This window comes from Sphaerodactylus townsendi, linkage group LG03, assembly GCF_021028975.2.
Source record: "Sphaerodactylus townsendi isolate TG3544 linkage group LG03, MPM_Stown_v2.3, whole genome shotgun sequence".
Classification (NCBI taxonomy): domain Eukaryota; kingdom Metazoa; phylum Chordata; class Lepidosauria; order Squamata; family Sphaerodactylidae; genus Sphaerodactylus; species Sphaerodactylus townsendi.
Window position 1 is genome coordinate 173,407,200 of NC_059427.1, and position 20,474 is coordinate 173,427,673.

A 20,474-nucleotide genomic window follows, 5' to 3' on the forward strand; every position below is an offset into this window, starting at 1 on the left:
GGCTCACCGAAGCTTTTCGCCAGCCCAATGCACAAAATTCGCCCTGCGGTAGCCACCCACTTACAATTAACCTCTAGTCCATACAAGAGGCGTTTTTTTGAAAGTCCCCAATACCGGACGGCCAACCCAAAGTTTTCTAGCGCCAGTAGAAGCCCCGAGCCCTATGCTGAGGTTTGTGAACAGGCTCAGGGGGGCCCTCAAAGAGGCAGGTTGACGAGGCCCAAGGCTGGAGACTCCACCAGCATACCAAGGAGAAACGCCTCCGCTGAGTGCATAAAGCGTCCACAGGCCTAGGAAGGAACCCGAGCTGGCCGGTATGCTTAAACTTGCCGGGATGCTCCGGGTCTTTCGCCCATCAGTAACCTTCTAGCCGCCCTCTCCGCTGCCGTAGGGCAGCCGAGGCCGAGTGATGCCAATTTAGGCCCAGCCAGGACATTTCGGAGGTGGCAGGCTGCCAGTGAGGGCCTACAACCCTGGCCGAGGAGGGTCTCTCCCAGGCGAGACCCCCAGAGGAAAGTCTAAGACGAGGCATCCCAATGCCGCTGGGGAGGCCAGCGTAGACATCCCAGCCGGAACCAGGTCTTGCCTCAAACCCTTCCCCGGAGCTCCCCATGAGATCTTGGCTGCCCCAGCTCCGGTGTAGTGATCCCATCCCGGAGACCATTGGGCTGGTCTTGCCAGCTGCTCCCCCCCCCTCGTCTACTTCCTGCTCTGCTAACCCCTTCTGCCCCAAAGTCACCATTACCTCCGCAGTGCCCCAGAATGGCAGCATTTCCAAAATCTCTGCAGAGTCCACAGTCACTGAATTGCAACGAAGAAATGCTATTGAGGAAGAGGACTGCCGTTTGAACCCTCCTCAGAATGCCCCATAGCCAATCTACGGGACAATGAGGCATGGAAAGGGAAGATGCTTCGCGCAATGGCCTTAAACCAAAGTCCTTAAGTGAAGAAGCCCCCTTGGCCCTCTCGGCTGTAGGTTCAAACCAGATCTCGCCAGCCTCTGAGCCTGTGCAAGCCCTAAGCTCCAAAGCTCCCAGTGGCAGCAAAATCGTCAGTACCTCAGAGAGAGCAAGATCTCAAATCAAATTACATAATCCTCCACTCGTTACTTTATATGTGCTCTGTATGCCTATGTATGTTCTGTATGTCGCGCACTTCAAGAGACCCCTAAGTTTCCCCTCATAAGGATTTTTTCCATTGCTTCTAAGCTATGCTCTCTTATTACTTCAATTAAAGTTTTCTCCTTCTGATTATGTGCCAATGCCTTGAGAGCTTAAGCCCATTACAGCATCCGCCTTAAGCGGGACCTGGCTAGATGCGTGCTCCCTAAGGACCGATGGGACCTGCTTCAAGCCGCCTCCATCTTAGTCTAAACCTTCAAAGCTCTTCTTCAAACCTCTCCTTGAGAACCTTTTCGCCGTCCATCTGAGCCTACACTTTCCTGCATTGGCGTGGCGTAGAATTATTTTCATGCTCCCACATTTCTGCTGGCCCCCCTGGCTGATCCCGGTGCGGAGGGTCTCCCAGCACACCTATCTTACACAGCCTCCGCTGTGAAGGTGGAAGCAGCTCAAACCGGCCAAAGTCTCACTTACAGGAGGGAAGGTAGAGCTGACTTCCAAACCCTTCCCCGCCTTCTTCTGCACACCCTCCTTCTCTCTCATGGGCTGGCCTTGCCCCACCTCTAGATCTGGGATCTGACAAGGTTTTCTTGCAAACCCCTCTCAAATTGCTTTCGTGTGATCAAACCTCAAGCCCAGGAACTGCTTTGCATCTTTCTCTAAATCTTTCCCTATGGAATACTATATTGCGATATGACTATAATTGTGAATTGTTTAAGTTGCCATTCGTTTAGTGACCTCTCCCTTCTCCTAAGCCTTGAGGGCAATTAAACACTTATGCGCTATGCGTGTTACGAAGTATTCGTTAATATTGAGGAATGGGCAACTGCACCTAAGAAAAGCCCAGCCAAAGGCTCCTTCGAAAGAAGGGAGTAGTTCCCTATTGACCCAATCAAGGTCTCATCCAACCAGACCATATCGAAGTACTCTTCTCTATTCTCTATCGAAATTGCCTGCCCCACTCAGGTTTCGGGCTTTCCATTTGTCATCTATAAGAACCCCAACTCAGCCAGCCGCCACAAAACCCTGGGGCGTGGCTTGTTTCTCATACAGAGTCCAGCTAAGCCATGCCAGGCCAGCCCATCCCGAGATGGAGGCCCGGGGGCCTCCCTGGAGGATCGTGCCCGCCCTGGTGAGAGAGCCCGATCACCCCAGCCTGGGCCAGAGATGGGAGGGACCTCTCTGGAACCAGTACACCCATTCTTGAGGTCGCCAGCCCTCGCTGCCCCCCCCCCAGGGGAATGGCAGCCCTGGAGCCAGCTGCTCAAGGTTGGCAGCTGTGTCGCTGCTCCTCATCTACGGCCCGCCCATTCTCTCTCCTCTCTGCCCGCCCCTGGCTGAAACTTGGAATTGCAGCCAGGAACATTCCTGATAGATTAACCCTTGGAACTCTCAGCTGTTTTCCAGCCGCTTGAATAATTGTTGGAATACGCCTTCTCACAACCTTGCCATTGAGAGTCACTGAACTTCTCACAATTCTAAAGACTATCAGTAGCTCTCCCTCGCTCTTAGAGAGCGGACTCTAACGCCATGGCTCTGTAGCTTTGGTGAGTCAAACCGCCAGAAACCATGCATTGGACAATTATGCAACCACAGGGTTGCCTTCCTGCTACATCCCAGCACATGTACTGTTTAGCTATGTTTATTGTTTTCATTTTATATGATGGCCATTGTCTGAAACATGCATGTCTTGTATATATTGTTGCCAACATAATGTCTGATGCCTTGCCCTTTATGCCCATTGGAGCCGACCTCCAAAGGGAATTGTTGAAATTACTATGACCCGATTTGTTAGTAGGTTACTGCATGCCTTAATTTTTAGAAGTTATCATTGCTGTTGTTGCATTCCGCCCTATCTGCCGGGACTCTCTACTGCCCGTCTCACCATTGTTTTGCATCAGGCGCTACCTCGGGGCCCAAGCACCCGGTGCCGCTCCGCCTCCCTCGACCCCCCCCTTTGCGGGCGGCCTTGGCGGTCTAATAAGAAGCGGGTATGTTTCCCTGCGACTCCCCTTGTGGGAGTCCCGGACTTTGTTCATGTAACACTAAGACTATGTCGGCTGTTCTGGCCTGTGCCCTTCACCGAGATCTATCAACTCTACACCTCCACCCTCTGGATGCCCTGGCCTCGAGCAGCAGGAACCGTCAGCGTCGCTAGATGTCGTTACTGCTATTGATTACTTATTGTTGTTGCATCGCAAGGTTGTGAAATATTGCATGTCTCGTAGCTGCCCCAATCTCTCTGATAATTTGGGTGAAGTTCAGAAAGTCGCGAATTGCAGGAAGTTGTATCTAATCTGAAATATGATGTTTTGCCCCATTGGTGGTCAGCCCTCTGGAGCTGGCTGCGGGAGGATGGTTGAGTGCTGTTATTGCAGCTCTGCATTGGTTTAATTATTGCCTGGATTATGGGATCTTGTTTCATTCAATGTGTGTCTAATATTGCCTGTAGCGTGTGTAGAAGCCCTAATTTCCCTTACCCACTTAATAAGTTCTAATGTTACACAAGCAGCTCGGTCAGCTTTATTGGGCGGAGGAGACAAAGCGTCCTTTAAATCACCCCTTAGCATTTTGATTACCTTCACAAAATGCTTAAGGAGGAAGTGTAGTAATGCACTGCTGACCCAACAGCACCGTGAGTACTTAGAAACGTTGGAATAGCGGACCCTCTGACCTTCTGGTCATACCCGCACCCCTCCTCATCCCCTATGAGTCCGCGGGTCATGAACTGTCTGGCTCAGTCACGAGCGCAGGGACAATGGTCTTGCCCCAGGTGAGGATTAGGCTCAGGCATGCAGCTCCTCTCCCATACGTAGCCAGGTGAGATCATGCATCACATGATGATCTCCCGACCTCCAGCTCTCGGAACTCCCCGGTCCTCCCTCTGCAGCGATAAGAATAACAATAAAAGGTGCCAGGAACCAGCACGCGGGAGACTCGCTAGGAACACGGACCTCCGGGCTCCCGCTGCTGGCGATCTCCACCAGATGTTATCTCCGCGTCTCGTCTCGTTCTTACGCTGACCACGTGGGTCGACTACACAACACTTTTTGAATTTTAGCACGGGTTGTAACAGTTGACCCAAGAGATTAGAGGATAAATTATTGCAGAAATCCGAACACCATCTCCATAATACCTTTTATTGGGAGCAACCTAATGATATGTAATAGCCTGCATTCTTTTAAGTTCCTGATGAGGTCCAGACCCTCTAAGCCAGAGGTGGCGAACCTATGGCACGGGTGCCAGAGGTGGCACTCAGAGCCCTCTCTGTGGGCACGCACAGAGTGCCCCCCCCCACACACACATTTAGGCTGGCCTGGGCCGCTGGGTCCAATTATTAGCATTAAACCTAAGACCTAGTTTTGGGGAAGCAGTGTAGGTAACCCTGTTAAGCGCTGTTAAACCCCACTGATTTTCATGCAAAGAACTAAAGTGCAATCCTTTACCTGGGAGTAAGCTCAGTTGTTGGCAATGGGGCCTGCTTCTGAGTAAACCCTCCTAGGGTCATGATTCATCCGTTGGAAGAGTTGCACGGTTGCTTCAAAGCAAAGCCACCAACTACCACCAAGCTTACTCCCGAGTAACGCACGCCTCGGAGCCAACCGTTTTTTCTATACTAAAGCCTCAGTATTCAGGTTAAATTGCCGTGTTGACACTTTGCGATAAATAAGTGGGTTTATATGCCATTAAAGGTTAAAATGAAATGAATGAAATAAGTGGGTTTTGGGTTGCAATTTGGGCACTCAGTCTCAAAAAGGTTCGCCATCACTGCTCTAAGCTGTGGGGGAGGCGGACAGGGAGTATCTTTGCAGGAGCTGTTCGAAACGTAGCTTGTTTTGTGCATCTGATCTGTGTATTTTGGAGTATTCCAGTTCCCTTGGTGCCCAGTTTTTAGAGGCGCACACTGGAAGCTCCATCAGAATTCGTCACATGCGTGTTCAGAGTCAGGCGGCACACCACACTCTTTTTAGGAACTGCTACCCCCAAAATCCCTGTTTACAATCGAATCCAGCATGGCCTTTCTCAAGTATATCTGCCTGTGCTGTGGCTCAGAACCAACTGACCTGGAAGTCCCAAGACCAAGCTGGAACTTACTTCTGAGCAAACCTGTTTAGAGTTTCTCTGAGTCGAATGGAATTATTTATTTTATTTCTGGAACTTATACCCTGCCCCATACGGAGGTCTCGGGGTGGCTTCCAAAATTAAAAACTACATAAAAGATTGACTCGTTATTGCACATGAATGGTAGAAGAAAGTCTCCACATTCACTTCTGTGAAGGCAAATAGAGTTTCCATCTGAGTGGGATCCACAATACAACAACAAGAAGAGTTTGTAAGGAGATTCAAGGTGGCTTACGAGCTCCTTTCCCTTCCTCTGCCCACAACAGACACCTTGTGAGATAGGTGGGGCTGAGAGAGTTCCAAAGAACGGTGACTAGCCCAAGGTCACCCACAGGAACGCAGCAGTGCGGAAACACATCTAGTTCACCACATAAGCCTCTGCCACTCAGGTGGAGGAGTGGGGAATCAAACCAGGTTCTCCAGAGTAGGATCCACCTGCTCTTAATCACGACACCAGAGAAGTGCATGGCTACCTGAGACTAAATTTGCCCCTCACCCAGTCGGACTCTGGCCTGTTCTTTTTTCCCTTTTTTATCATCCACCATGGCTGCACTCTCCTCTAGAAGTTCCTTGTCTCAGCACAGAGACAGTGTGGAGCTTCGACCTTTGAATTTCTACACACTCGCTCACTCTTGCATCACTCTCCCATTGTGGGACAACACAGGGCAATAACAATGTGTCCCTGCAGGGATTTTGAAAGGAGTCTAAGCATCTCATGGTTGAGCCACCTAGCAGCAGGTTTGTGCATGTTTTATTAAAGGATTTAGAGTGCTTTGTAAAGGATCCCGGCCTGTTTGTCATGTACCTTCCTAGCCACGCTGGCATTCCTGTCTGCCAAGGGTTGTATTACAAAGACACAGGCTTCAAGTATGCTGTGCTTCTTGGTTCTCTTTCTGCATCTTTAGAAAAATCTGAAATATCAATCAAAAACAGAAAAGAAAATATAGAAAGAGAAAAAATAAAATTCAGTTACCCATCACACACACACACACACACACACACACACACACACACACACACACACACACACACACACACACACACACACACACACACACACACACACACACACACACATCTCTTTGGGGAGGTAGGGGGAGGGGTGCCATGCAAGGGAAGAGAAGTGAGGGAGGATGCGGTCACACACATCAATGACATCGCACAGTATCAGCCTGTGCGTTTCCATGAGCATGTACTGCTGGCCTCTGCAATTGATTTGCTGCTACTGTTCCTTGCCCATTTCACCACAATAAGCCACAGCAATGCGTGGCCGGGCCCCGCTAGAGAGAGAGAGAGAGAGAGAGAGTATACACGCACACATACACACATAAACTCTAACACACTGGATCTTAACATCACTACACTATTATCATTCAGAAAGAACATTATATAGTTTTAAAATCCTAACCTTTACATAGTTTTAAAATTCTAACCTTTAATTCTAAAACGGCAATAAGTATCTAATAAGCAGTTGCTTATATCTTAATAACCAATTTATGTTCTTGCTATTATTATTATGCTTACATAATCGATTCAGCCTCAAATAAGAAATGCAGTTCCCATTTCTCATAGTCTGGCCCTTGCAGCATATTCTCTATCTGCCCAAAGTTCTGTATTAAGATCTCTTTCCAGTTTTCCAGCGGGATGCAAATATTGCAACTGTTAATAAGTGCCAACGTAGTTAATTAAGCTTCTTTGCAAGATTTTCAGGCAAAATGTTTAATAGCATGGTTTTAGCAGTAAAAAGAAATGTTTGTCCCTTTCTGCATATTTAATGGGGAAGGGATCTCTTTCATCTGCTAATGAGCTAGAATAGGGATAGGTAGCCAGTATAAACAGCTAGAGTGGTGTTGTGGCTGGGACAGGGGTCTGCAACCTGCGGCTCTCCAGAAGTTCATGGACTACAAATCCCATCAGCCCCTGCCAGCATGGCCAATTGGGAAGTGTTGTCCATGAACATCTGGAGAGCCACAGGTTGCAGACCCCTGGCTGGGATGTCAGACTACGATCTGGGAGTCTTGAGGCTAAACCCGCACTCTGCTATGGGATCTCACTGGGTGGTATTCAGCCTGTTGTGTGCATAAGTTTTGCCTATATTCCTGTTGTTGTTTTTAAATGTGAGTATGATGATTAAATGGGGGAGGTACACTGCTGTGAACTCCTTGCTATTCCTTTCTTACAAGGGAAAAAAAACCTTGGGTGATGTTTTGGCCTCCTCTGTTGCCATTTTGATGGGGGCTACCACTTGATAATCCTAGCAAAAGGAGGCAGAAGGTAACAGGAAGTGAATTGTTAAAGGCTTTCAGGGCTGGAATCACTAGGATGTTGTGGGTTTTCCAAGTTGTATGGCTGTTTCCTGACATTTCAGGAGAAAATACTACTGGAACATGACCATACAACCCAGAAGCACCCCCCCCCCAACATCCTAACAGAAAGTGAGCTTACAGAAGGTGAGCCATCAATTGGTGGCTGGATCCATCTCTTGCAGCAGCCATTTTGTGTCAACCATTTTGTTTTGGCACCCACCATGCTGTGTCAGAATTCTAAATGCGCCCACAGGGTCAAAAAGGTTGGGGTCCCCTATTCTGTGTTAAGGCCCTTAGGAGAGCTGATCCATGGTTTTAGTGATGGGGGATTCATCACTATACTGATGACACCCTAGCATTTCTGATGCTGCTTGACCTGTCTTAAGCCAGCACTTGCTTGCTGTGGTCAAGTGGCTGAAGGGGGACGAATTTGGAACTGAATCCTGTTTGGATGTTTGATGGTTGGTAAAACTGAAACATTAGGAATAATGTGTTGCCCACATTTGATAGGCTAGAGCTGACACGGAGTCAGCTTGCCACTTGTTTACTTCAGGGGTGTCCAACTCTGGCACTTTCATGGACCACAATTCCCATCAGCCCCTGCTGACATGGCCAGTTGGGGCTGATGGGAATTGTAGTCCATGATGGGAATTGGGGCTGATGGGAATTGTAGTCCTGATGGGAGTTGGACGCCTCTGGTTTACTTGATCCAGCAGCATTTCTGGAAATAACAGGTGGCTTCAGCTGGGGAAAAGATTCCTCCCTCCATTTTCATCTGGCATGGAAATGAAGGCTCCATATCTTAACCCTTCGGACCTGGCCGTGTGGCTCCATGCTGCCAAAACCTTGAGAATCTAGATTGCACTAAAACATTCGACATGGGGCTGCACCTGAAGATTGTTCAGAAACTTCAGCCTGTGGGAAATGGCGCAACCTGATTTTTATCAGACTCGTGTCGCATCCATTTTGCAATCACTTCATTGCTTCCCAGTTCGTTTCTGGATTCAGTTCAAGGTGCTGGTTATTTCCTGTATACCCCTTCATGGCATCGGACCCCCAGACCTGCCCAATGTGCCTCTTCCTTTATTCATGAGCATTCCACCACCCAGGTCTTCTGTCCCAATCACAGACAGTAACGAACAGAATAGCCCAGCCTTCATTAATAATCTGATGGCATTAATAATCACCTCTCACTCAGACCCGCTACAGAGTTATTAGGGTTGGGGTCTCAAGCACCATCCCATTCATACACTGCCACCATTTATTCTTCTCCTAAAATGTATGCAAACTGAAAACTTAGCCTGGGTTGGGGGCATTTCTATATTGATTTGTATGAAATTCCTATCTGTGTATTGCTTTACTCGGATTTGAGTTGACAACAGGTGGCATCTGGTTTAGAACAGTAACCTGGAAAGGTCCATAGTCTGACACTACAAGTACCGTAATACGCTGGCTGTCATGAATGGTATCATGCCGCAGTTTCTTTGGACCCCCGGAGCTATCTGGAACTGCTGTGTACACTGATGGTAACGGTGTTTATAATAGCTGTGGTCATGTCACGCTTCCGCTGGTGATAGCTCTTTCTTAGTAGGGATGCACTGAGCTTTGTTGTATATTCTTCGGAGACTCTTGGTTGAAGCCAGTTTGCATCTTCCTTGTTGCTAAAGACGGCCAATGAAAGGGCTGTTGAGTTTCCTTTGTGATGGACGTGTCCCCATTCTTTGTGCCTTGAACCGTCTAGGTAGGACATCTTTTAGGAACCGCCTCAACAAGTTTCACTGCATAACTTCCTGTCGCGTCATCTCCCGGGCGAGAATTTCCAGCCCTCGAAACACAGGATGCCAATTTACTGGTACAACTGAATTTTTGCGCTTCTGCTCTCCTTACCTTTGCGGAAGAAATGTTAGGTGGGGAGGCGGTGGACAGTGAAGAAAACTGACAGGAAGGGAGTGGAGTCGTTTGAAATATGATGTTGTTTTGCAGATATTGTGGACCTCCAAAAAGAAAAATCAGTGGGTTCTAGATCAGGTCTGAACTCTCTAAAACAGCAGTTCTCAACCTGTGGGTCGACCCTTTCACAGGGGTCGCCTGAGACCATTGGATAACACATATTTCCAATGGTCTTAGGAACTGAGACACAAATAATTTTATGGTTAGGGGTCACCACAACATGAGGAACTATATTAAAGGGTCGCGGCATTAGGAAGGTTGAGAACTACTGCTCTAGAAGCTCAAGTGACTAAACTGAGCCTACTTTGGTCACATTGGGAGAAGACAGGATCAGAGGTGGGATCCAGCAGGTTCTCACAGGTTCCCAAGAGTAGGTTACTAATTATTTGTGTGTGCTGAGAGGGGGTTACTAATGGGTGATTTTGCCACGTGATTTTTGCCTTAGTTACGCCCTCCTCTCAGCAGTAGCACGCAGAACTTGAAGCAGTCTAGCAGGAGCTGCACCAGCGTGCGTGGCAGCCTGCGCCTGCGTGCATTCGTTTCCTGCCTGCTAAGCGACCCGCGTAGCAGCTTATTTCGTCCTCTGCAGCACAGCCCTGCCCAGGAATGCCTCAGCCCGGGAATGCCATGCCACGCACGCCCATCATGCCCCACCCAGCCCCATTGGCGCTACGCCACAGTTTGAATTCCACCCCCATGGGAACCTGTTACTAAAATTTTTGGATCCCACCACTGGACAAGATTCACCGGAAAAGACAAATAATGGGGCTTTCCGCACTACAAAAGGGAGTGAAGGTCGACTCGGTTCCCTTCAATGGGGGGCGATTCCTGGCTGTCCACACAGCAACTTCCTTGGCCCCCTGGAACCGAGCTAAGTGGGCGGGATCATCTTGGTACCTGTTTCGCTCTCGATCATTGATTGGCTTGTGTTACGGCGGAAGCCCGGGGAGGCGTTCTTTGGGGTTTTACAGTTTCCGATGCGGTAGCTTCACGTGGCGATGGCGCTGAACTACTTCCGTCGCCCAGTCCAGGGCTTCTGAAACTTTGGCGTAAAATTTTCCAGTTTATTAAATGCGGCTTTGAAATGATCTGGGTATTGTAGCGAAGCGTGGGGAAACTGTATAAAAGCCGGCGCTCTCTGCCCGTCAGGAACTCTCCTGTTCTCGCATCGCGGCAAGCGGCTCCTGATTGGTTGAGTGGATCGCGGTGTCGTTCGATCGTCCGCTTGTTTGAAACTTCAGCGATATCGACCGTTTCCCACCAGCGAGTGGTTCATAGCACTGCGACAGGGATATGCAGTTCGGCGGAGAGGAACAGAGACAAAGATTTTAATGTCGAGAATTTCGGTTGTAGTCTTGCGGATACACTGAGTTGTGACCTAGAACCGGTACAACACAGTAGTCACGGAGAAAACCCATTGTTAGGAAAAATGGAAGGCAGTAGGAGAAGGGGAAAACCCAGCGTGAAATGGATGAAAATGAAGCCATCAAGCCACAGCCCTTGAGTAGTTGGAACTTTTATAGATTTGCGAGTCTGAGAGGTGAGCAAGAGAAAACGATGCTTAAAATTAAATCTGCCGTGTTTAATCACTACACCCAGAGTGCCCGAATCCTGCCTCACAAACAGCATGACGGTTGAAACGTCAGGGAGTTCTGGAATGGCGATGTGCTCCTGTCGGGCAACTGGGTGGGAGCAATTTTATGCTCCTCTTGAGTCTAGTAGGAGGTAGTTTAGTAGGAGTTTCAGGGCGAAGGAGAAAGCTTTCATAAATTCTTCTGCAAAGTAATACGTAGACAAATGCTGAATTGTTCAGGTGTAGTCCTGCCTTGTTCACATGAACCCCTAGGTGTTTTCATTTATTTATTTAGAGTATTTATAACTCGTGCTTTTGCTCCTATTGTTATCCAAAGCAGCTTGCAAAATGCATGCCATTTTCAAACAATTCCATGCAGAGTTCAGTGTGGGAAGAAGTAATTGCGTAATTGAACTCAGCTCAAAACTTGGGCAGTGGTTATGATGATCGGGAGCCAAGCGTACCATGAATTAACCTGGTTGTACGTATGAATTACTTGAGCCCTTGGGTATCATGTCTATTTGACATTTTCTATATATGCTTCAGTTTTTAAGGCTGGTATGCTTGAATACCTCCTGGTTCTGCTTTTGTTGTTTGTTAAATGGTTTGATTGTTTGCTTACCTGCTTGACAAGATTGCTGCACTGTTAGGAAGGAGATACAGTTGGATTTTCCTGCATCTGTGCCACTGGAGGGTTTTTGAAAATTTTCTTAAATGCTTTTGCAAACTAATATTTTAACAATGTATTGCTACGATCACTGATCTTCTTTAAAAAGTAAGCCAGGGCGCAGGGAGTGCTATCTGTACATTTCCTCTTATAACTCCACAACAGAAAGGGCTAGAGACCTTTTTTTTAAAAAAATGAAAGCTGGAACTAAAGCAATCATAGCAACACACTATTAGACGGCTAGTTCTCAGTAGCATTTATTGGTTTTTTAAAACCCTCCCCAAACCTTCTGGTGGCACTGTGGACAAAAAATTGCCGGGAAAACATTTTTCCCTGTATGGATGCAACCATGCATTGTTAAATCGGTCAGAAGTACATTTTGGGTTTTAAAAAAACCCTGTGGCGTTAACTGAATTAATTCTTAGCATTTTACACATGAATAGTTTTTTGCGGGAAAATACAGCGAAAACCCCTGTTTAGCTGGGTTTCAAGTCATTCAGTCCAAGTCGATCAGGCTGGGTGACAGCTCACGTTTGATTGACAGCTGAACCTGTGCCTTTCAAATGAATCAAACATGTTTGATGTGAACTTCACAGCATCCCTAGTTCAAAGCAGGAAACTGCATTACAAGGACTGGAATGAAATTTGATACTGTTCCAAGGTTCCATACGGCTTCAGACATTTGTTTTGAATGGTGTGAAAAATATCCAGAGGAAGATATCAAAACACTGATTTATTTATAGTTGCTCCTTGTTAATACTAACTAATTAATAATGCCTGCTTTTTTTACAAGATTGGAAAGACTGCTAGCCCATTATTTGGGGCCGGGGGGGGGGAGGACTCATCTTGCTTCGCTCTGTTTCTGGTGAGGTTAATATTGTTGGTGTATCCTATTTCAGTGCTTCCATTCAGGATGCAAACAATGATTCTGAAGGATATTTTTGAATGATTTCCTCAATGCCCCCTGCCCTGCAAGTTTTCCCCTTCCGGTGTAACGGATGGTATGCCCCTAGCACCACCTTGGCTTTCTGCAGGTTCTGGGCTCTGTTATAAATAGCAGTGTCCTCAACGGGAACAACTTTATAGTGGGAAAGGGGTACCTTAAACCAACAACCTCTAATCCTGTCCCTTAAATCTTTCTTAATGTATTGGTTATATCTCCTTCTTTTGCATCTATGAATCTATGAGCACAGGGGATGAGAGGTGAATTGGAGCTGGGATTCTGGACAAGTGCATTTGTTCTTGGAGACACATGGCGATTACACTGTCTTTATTCCTTCCACCAACTGAGGTTCAACTTGGCCATGGCTGCGGTTGACGGTTCCTAAGTGTGAATCTCCCAGTAAAGTTTCCGTGCACCGAGACACTATTGTTGACCATGGTCCAATAGCCTTGGTTACAGCTGCACATTCTCCTGCCTTCCTGAAACTTCTCCTGCCCTACTTCCTTGCCAGCTAGGTTCAAGTTTTGAACATTAGTTTTCCAAATCTGACCCTCGATTTCTGGTGTTCCCCTACAGACATATCTACTTCAGTGTGGGCGTATGGGTAGTTTGTGGAGGAGAGGAAATGGGGGGGGGGAGGGGAAACAGCAGCCATTCTCCTTGAATTTTCTGCTTTTTGCTCTCGTTCAGCTCATTTATCTCATTCAGCTTTTAAGCTGCGTGCTGACTGCCTGTGCTTTTTGGCCTACCATGAACCAGGCGTGTTGTCACAGCTCCGATGCAATTATATCCATGGCAGGAATGTATATTATATCCATGGCAGGAATGTAGCTTTTAGGCTGCTTGTAGTTAAGAGCAGTGATCCCTAACCATTTTTCACTTGTGTACTTTTTGGCAATCCTTTTCCCTAAAATTGCACTCCCATATTAGCAAACCCATTACTGTTTTTTGTCGTGTATCTGCAACACTCTGGTGCATGCTGCACTGGTATGGAGGGATTCCGTTTATATCTTTCCCTGTGTGATGGGGGGGAATGCATTAAACATCGTATCTTCGAGACCGCATCACCCCATACGTCCCTGTACGGCCTCTTCGATCAGTGGAGGCCAATCTACTAGTGGTCCCTGGTCCTTCGGCGATGTGGCTGGCCTCCATGTGGGCCAGGGCCTTTACGGCCCTGGCCCCAGCCTGGTGGAACGCTCTCCCTCCAACTGTCCGGGCCCTGCGGGACCTTCGTGAGTTTCCGCAGGGCCTGTAAGACGGAGCTGTTCCGCCGGGCCTTTGGAGGAACCGGCCGCTGATGGTGCCCCCCTCTTTTGGCCCCTGACATCTGGGCCATTTGTCATCCAATGTGACTCGCCATTCCTCCCTCTTGGGGGGAGGGAACTTTGAACAATAGAATGCTGGACGCCGTTCTAATTATTATTATTAGTTCTTATGGTTTTTATCGCTGCTTTTAAATGTTTTAGTTATTTTATATTGTTATTTCTATATGTTGTACACCGCCCGGAGCCCTTCAGGGATAGGGCGGTATAAAAGTTTAAGAAATAAATAAAAAATAAATAAATAGTCACTTTTGGAGGTGATGGGCAATACTGATGGAGTGTTGTGTGGTTTCCGGGCTGTATGTCCGTGTTCCAGTAGCATTTTTCTCCTGACGTTTCGCCTGCGTCTGTGGCTGGCATCTTTAGAGGATCCTCTGAAAATACTACTAGAACACGGCCATACAAAATGAAAATGTTACTAGAATATGGCCATACAAAATGCTGCTAGAACACGGCCATTTTCTCCTGACGTTTCGCCTGTATCTGTGGCTGGCATCTTCAGAGGGTCCTCTGATTCCGGCCGTGAAAGCCTTCAACGGTACTGATGGAGCTTACAAAGAACTGCGTTTTCTGAACTTGTCGGTCAGGGGGAAGGTTATGTTTGCCAGCTTTTGAAATCCCCCTGGAGCAGTCGCTTTGGATGGGACCGGCTGTTTGCCTTCTGGAGTCAGCAGAGGAAGGAGGCAGTCTGACCCCTTGGTTAGATTCTTAACTCCCAAGCTGAATACCAGATCAGGCTTAAGGTTTTTGGTATTGACTTTTAAAGCCCTAAACCAGGGGTCTGCAACCTGTGGCTCTCCAGATGTTCATGGACTATAATTGCCATCAGCCCCTGCCAGCATGGCCAATTGGCCATGCTGGCAGGGGCTGATGGGATTTGTAGTCCATGAACATCTGGAGAGCCACAGGTTGCAGACCCCTGCCCTAAATGGACTGGGACCATAATACCTATGTGACTGCCTCCCCTGATACACCCTCCTGCCAAGGAGCATCAACGCTCAAACGGTAGTAACCTACTGATGATTCTTGGCCTAAGAGAAATTTGGCTGTCTCAGCTCTGACCCTGGTCTGATGCAACGTTCTATCAATCAGCAAGACCTGTAAGACTGAGATATCCCACCAGGCCCATGGTTGAGTTGTGACAGATCTTAGCTGGCATCACTGCCCCTACCTGTATTCCCATCAGGGTTTTTCTTTTTTTTTTGGCGGGTGTGTGTGTACCTTTTTGTTTGTGCCTTCCCTTCCCCTCCACGCTCCTTGACTGGTTGTCCCTATTATTGTTACTTGGTTTTAAAGATGCTAACTGTAATTTTAAAGCTAATAAGGTTTTAATCATAACATTACATAGTCTATTATTTTAAGCTGATTGTATTCTTTGGTTGTTGGTCACTGTGAACCTGTCCATAATTAGAAAAGGGTGGGATGGAGTCAGCAAGGTATAGTGGTTAGGGGCAGTGGACTCTTAATTCGGTGAATCAAATTTATTTCCCTGTTCCTCCACATGAAGCCTGCTGGCTGACCTTGGGCTAGTCCTGGTTCTCTGAGAACTCTCTCGGCCCCACCTGCTTCACACGGTGTCTGTGGTAGGGAGAGGAAGCGAAGGAGTTTGTAAGCTGCTTTGAGACTCCTCGTGGCTGAGAAAAGTGGGGTATAAATCCAAGCTCTTCTTCTTCCAGTAAACCAAGATCAACCCGTGTCTCTGTGTTTTCCTGCAGATCTGCACTCTTCTCTTTGCCAGCCTCTACATTCTCTGCCACTTCATTCTAACCCGCTTCAAAAGGCACACAGACTTCACTGGTAAGTGGGAACTTGTTTGTCACAAGGCTGTGGTATGTGAATCATATTGTTTTCAGAGTGTGCTTGGTTTGGAAAGCTGTTGTCTTACAGCAACTGAGGCAGCATGTCGTTTCGGCGAGTGAGAGAAGCCAGGGGCAACTCTGCGGTACTGTCTCCCTTCCAGCCCTTTTATTGACAGTTACAGGTGGAAAAACAAACAGGGCATGCAGGTGGGGGGAAGCACAACACAATGGACGGGGCAAAGAGCATGGGTTAGAGCAGAGGATTTGGTATCTTGCACGTACACATTGGAGCCAGGAGGTCTTGCAACCTCAGCAGTTTCTCTGAAACTACACTTTGGAAGGAGAGGTCAGTCGGGAGTGTGGAATACCCTTTTCCGGTGGTGTGCCACCGTACTCGAGCGTTTCCCAGGCACTCAGGCCCTCCAACAGAAAGCTGCCAGTTGTGTGCATGAAGTGTAGCTGTGCCTCTCTAATCTCTCCTCCCCTATGTATCAGTGGTGGTGCCAACCCTGTCTGTGTGTCTCATACAGCAATCTGTGCTCCCCACCTCTGCATTCAAAGTTTGTCGGGGCGGTATCTGCACCATTCTCCCTGTTCTGGAAGCTTTTTGGATCCCTGACGTTTTCTCCCTGACCATGGTAAAAACATCTGCAAGATAGTGTCTTGCATTTTTTTTATTTTGCTTAAATCCAAAAGAACAATAACAAAACTTCCCGTAGGAACCTTGATGTTTTTTAAGCGCCAACGATGTACGAATGACACAGTCCAAGAATTCCTCCTGTAGACAAGTGAAATCTTCTGCCTATAGTGATGGATAGCTTGCAGATCGTGGCCTGAGATGAGAGCCCTGGGGTCTCTTCCCCATTGCCGCCTCTGGGGATACTTGGTCATTTTCTTTCCTCTCCCAACCTGCACCTTCCGAGCCCCCTGGTGTGCCCTCAGCTTGCTGTGCCCTCAGTCTCAGAAATCAGACTATTAATTGCTCAGTTGAAACTGTATAAATCACCTGGCCCAAATCTAATGCCCCCAGATTTTTACAAAGCATTTCCGGAATGGTGGGCCCCCCTTCTGGCCGCTCTGTTTACTTTGGTTGATAGGTCAGGTACTATCCCGGGGTCTTGGGTAAATGCAATAATGACTGATTAATTTAAAACAGAGGTGTCGAACTCTGGTGCTTCAGAGGTTCATGAACTACAATTCCCATTAGCCCCTGCCAGCAGTCCATGAACATCTGGAGCACCAGAGTTGGACACCTCTGATTGAAAAGCAGTCCCTAAACTTGGACTATAATCAGTGACAGGATTCAGCAGGTTCGCACCACTTTGGCAGAACCGGTTGTTAAAATGGTACTTGTATACAACCAGTTGCTAAATTATTTGAATCCCATCACTGGCTATAACGGCCCTTTAGGCATTTCACTGGCAAATGAGGAGGGGGAGAAAGTGAGCTGAGCTGTTTGTCACTTGCTGTGAACCAGATGAGTTACTTTGGGTCTCTTGCTGGGTTCATTGCTGTGCAGAATGCTGCCTCTTTCAAGCAAGGATGTACTTCTCCTCCTTCCCCCAAACTTGGCCTTAGGGAGGCTTTGTTCTCTAGGGTGTTGCCTCTTTTTCGAGCGATAGCTTTCCTCTGCCTTATCCCCTGTAGACAGGGCCCGTCCTTCTCATCAGAGACTGCTTGTGCTGTTGTTTAGCTGTGGCAGCAGCGAGCTTCGGAAACAAGGCCCTCGGGACACGAATCTGGCAGCCTTTGCCACGCTTCCAAATTGTGATCAGTTCTGTAGTCAGATATTGAGAAAACTTCCTGATTTTCACTCCTTAACATGATCCAAAGACAGGCACGCTTCCGAGAGTCTGGCACAGCAACTGGATAAATATTATTTTGTCGGTGTTAAGGGGATTAGTATCGATGAGACTCTTCCCCCATTTCCATATTTTGTGCTGTGCTGGCAGCTGTTGGAGCTGAGAGTGTCGCTGGCATGACGGGTCCAAAGAGACCCGCGCGTTAAACCTGTGGCAGGAAACAGATGGGATCGCACATCCAAATCACTACACCAAAATGCCCTAGCTCAGTGATGGCGAACCTTTTCGAGGCCGAGTGCCCAAGTTGCAACCCAAAACTCACTTATTTATCGCAAAGTGCCCACACGGCAATTTAACCTGAATACTGAGGTTTTTGTTTAGAAAAAACGGGTGGCTCCGAGGCGTGCGTTACTCGGGAGTAAGCTTGGTGGTAGTCGTTGGCTTTGCTTGGAAGCAACTGTGCAACTCTTCGAATGGGTGAATCACAACCCTGGGAGGGTTTACTCAGAAGCAAGACCCATTGCCAGCAACCGAGCTTACTCCCAGGTAAAGATCGTGCTTTAGTTTTTCACATGAAAATTAGTGGGGTTTAACAGTGCTTAACAGGGTTACCTACACTCCTTCCCCAAAACTAGGACTTAGGTTTAATGCTAATAATCGAGCCCAGCAGCCCAGGCCAGCCTAGATGTGTGTGTGTGGGGGGGTGATTCCCCCCCACATGATGAACTCTGTGTGTGCCCACAGAGAGGGCTTTGAGTGCCACCTCTGGCACCCGTGCCATAGGTTCGCCACCACTGTCCTAGCTGGTGTGTGCTGCAGGTGGGCTTGGAAACGGGGCTTCAACTAACAGGACATCTTTTTCCTCTATTTTTCCTTAGTTGATGAGGACGAGGATGCTGCTGTCAACAGGATTGCGTAAGTTCCTGTGTGCGTCCTGCGCTGGACCCATGCTCATCTGGGATTTTTCTTGTTTCGTTTTGCTAGACTCAGTGCCAGCCTCTCTGTTCACAGCTTTAGTTCATAGCGCCCCCCCCCCCTTTAAAAACAAGTTTGCTACGCAATCAAAATGAGAACTGAACAAGAAAGATATCAACACTTCTTGGCACAACACTTTAATTCTCCTACGAGCAGAGGAGAATTTACTTACAACACTTACAGTTCTCCTGCACAGAGACAATTTGCAGGGTTTGTTCACCTGGCCTGCATAATATGTTTAATAATTTAAGTCTTCTTTGCATTTTGCTTTGAATACATCCATCCAAAGTCACAAGTGAGTCCAGAATTATGGGACTCTCTGAAAAAGGTATTGTTTCATCCAAAGACTCAAGGAATTTTGCTTATGTATTGTCGAAGGCTTTCACGGCCGGGAGTGCACTGGTGTTAGCTCAGTTAAGGGTTGCATTAGCAGCATTCTCTCCGGACGTTTAAAGAGCGCTTCGCATCTGTGGCTGGCATCTTCAGATCTTCAGAACTATCAGATCCTCTGAAGATGCCAGCCACAGATGCAGGCGAAACGTCAGGAGAGAATGCTGCTAGAACACGGCCATACAGCCCGGAAACCACACAGCACCCCAATTTTGCTTATGTTTCTTTAGACATATCTGTGTGTGATATTTTTTCTAAATTCCCACTACTGTTGGGAAGAGTATAAATGTTCTGATGTTTCCAAGTTCTGCTGCTTGAAGACCCTGTCGTGCTGGCACATGGAAGTGCTGTGTCCTTGAAAGACAAAAGTGAAGCCTAGCACATGCAGAAGAGGAGCTAGGAGCTTAGGATTCCTCAGTTAAGCAGTCATGTTAAATGAGAAGGGAAGCGAGTTGTTAGAATGGAGGAGAAACAGTGACGAGGCGACAGGTGTCAAGAGGACTGTTGTGCAAGATCTTCTTGGGTGCGGGTGGGAGAAATGGTCTTTGGCTGTGCTGACTTTGCAGCCCGCCACATTAGGCCTGGTTCCTGTAGGAGAAGGACGCGGTATGTGCTGAAGCAGAAGAATGAACTGTATCCTTTAGACTGCAGGGTTGAGGATCCCCTTCTGTTTAAAGGCTCTCTGTAAATAGAGGCCCAGAGAGACTTAAGAACACAAGAAAGAGCCTGCTGGATCAGACCAGAGTCCATCTAGTCCAGCACTCTGCTACTCGCAGTGGCCCACCAGGTGCCTTTAGGAGCTCACATGCAGGATGTGAAAGCAATGGCCTGCTGCTGCTGCCGCTGCCGCCGCCGCCGCCGCCGCCGCCGAGCACCTGGTCTGCTAAGGCATTTGCAATCTCAGATCAAGGAGGAACAAGATTGGTAGCCATAGATCAACTTCTCCATAAATCTGCCCAGGCCCTTTTAAAGCTATCCAGGTTAGTGGCCATCACCACCTCCTGTGGCAGTGTATTCCAAAGTGACTTGGGCCACTTGCAGCTTTTGAGGATCGTTGCCATAAATAACAAAGAAAGTTTTAAAAATGATGGAATAGTTAAATTTGCAACTCTTAGCTCAGGCTATGAGGCACACCTTGGTCTAAGCTTTACATCTTATGCACATCCTTAATAGCTGTGTTGAATTCGAGACTATTTGGGGGGTTTGAAACCAAATGGCTCTCCAGGCCCTTTCTTGGATAGGATTTATTTTATTAATTTTATATGCCTCCCTTCCCCTTGTGGGCTGAGGGCAGCTACCAACATTTGATAAAGCGTTAAAACCAATATATAAACCAGATTTAAATACAGCTTTCCCCATACTAAAATCTACTCAGGTAAATGGCGACGGTTATGAAAAGGGCTACTATCTTTCTGGCGGGGAAAAAGGTGGCAGAGGATGCAAGAGGTTCTATTCCTCATGCACGCACGTACACATACACACACATGTGTCAGGGTCATTC

The 20,474-nt window shown here is 47.7% G+C and overlaps 1 protein-coding gene across 1 annotated transcript in view; it reads left to right on the forward strand.

The window, feature by feature from the left end:
* LMBR1L (limb development membrane protein 1 like) overlaps window positions 1-20,474 on the forward strand; it is a 62,106-nt gene that overhangs the window by 15,798 nt on the left and 25,834 nt on the right. The window contains exons 2-3 of the mRNA XM_048490435.1: window positions 15,723-15,804; window positions 18,487-18,523. Of these exons, the coding sequence (XP_048346392.1) occupies window positions 15,723-15,804; window positions 18,487-18,523 (119 nt within the window). The remainder of the gene's footprint in view (window positions 1-15,722; window positions 15,805-18,486; window positions 18,524-20,474) is intronic.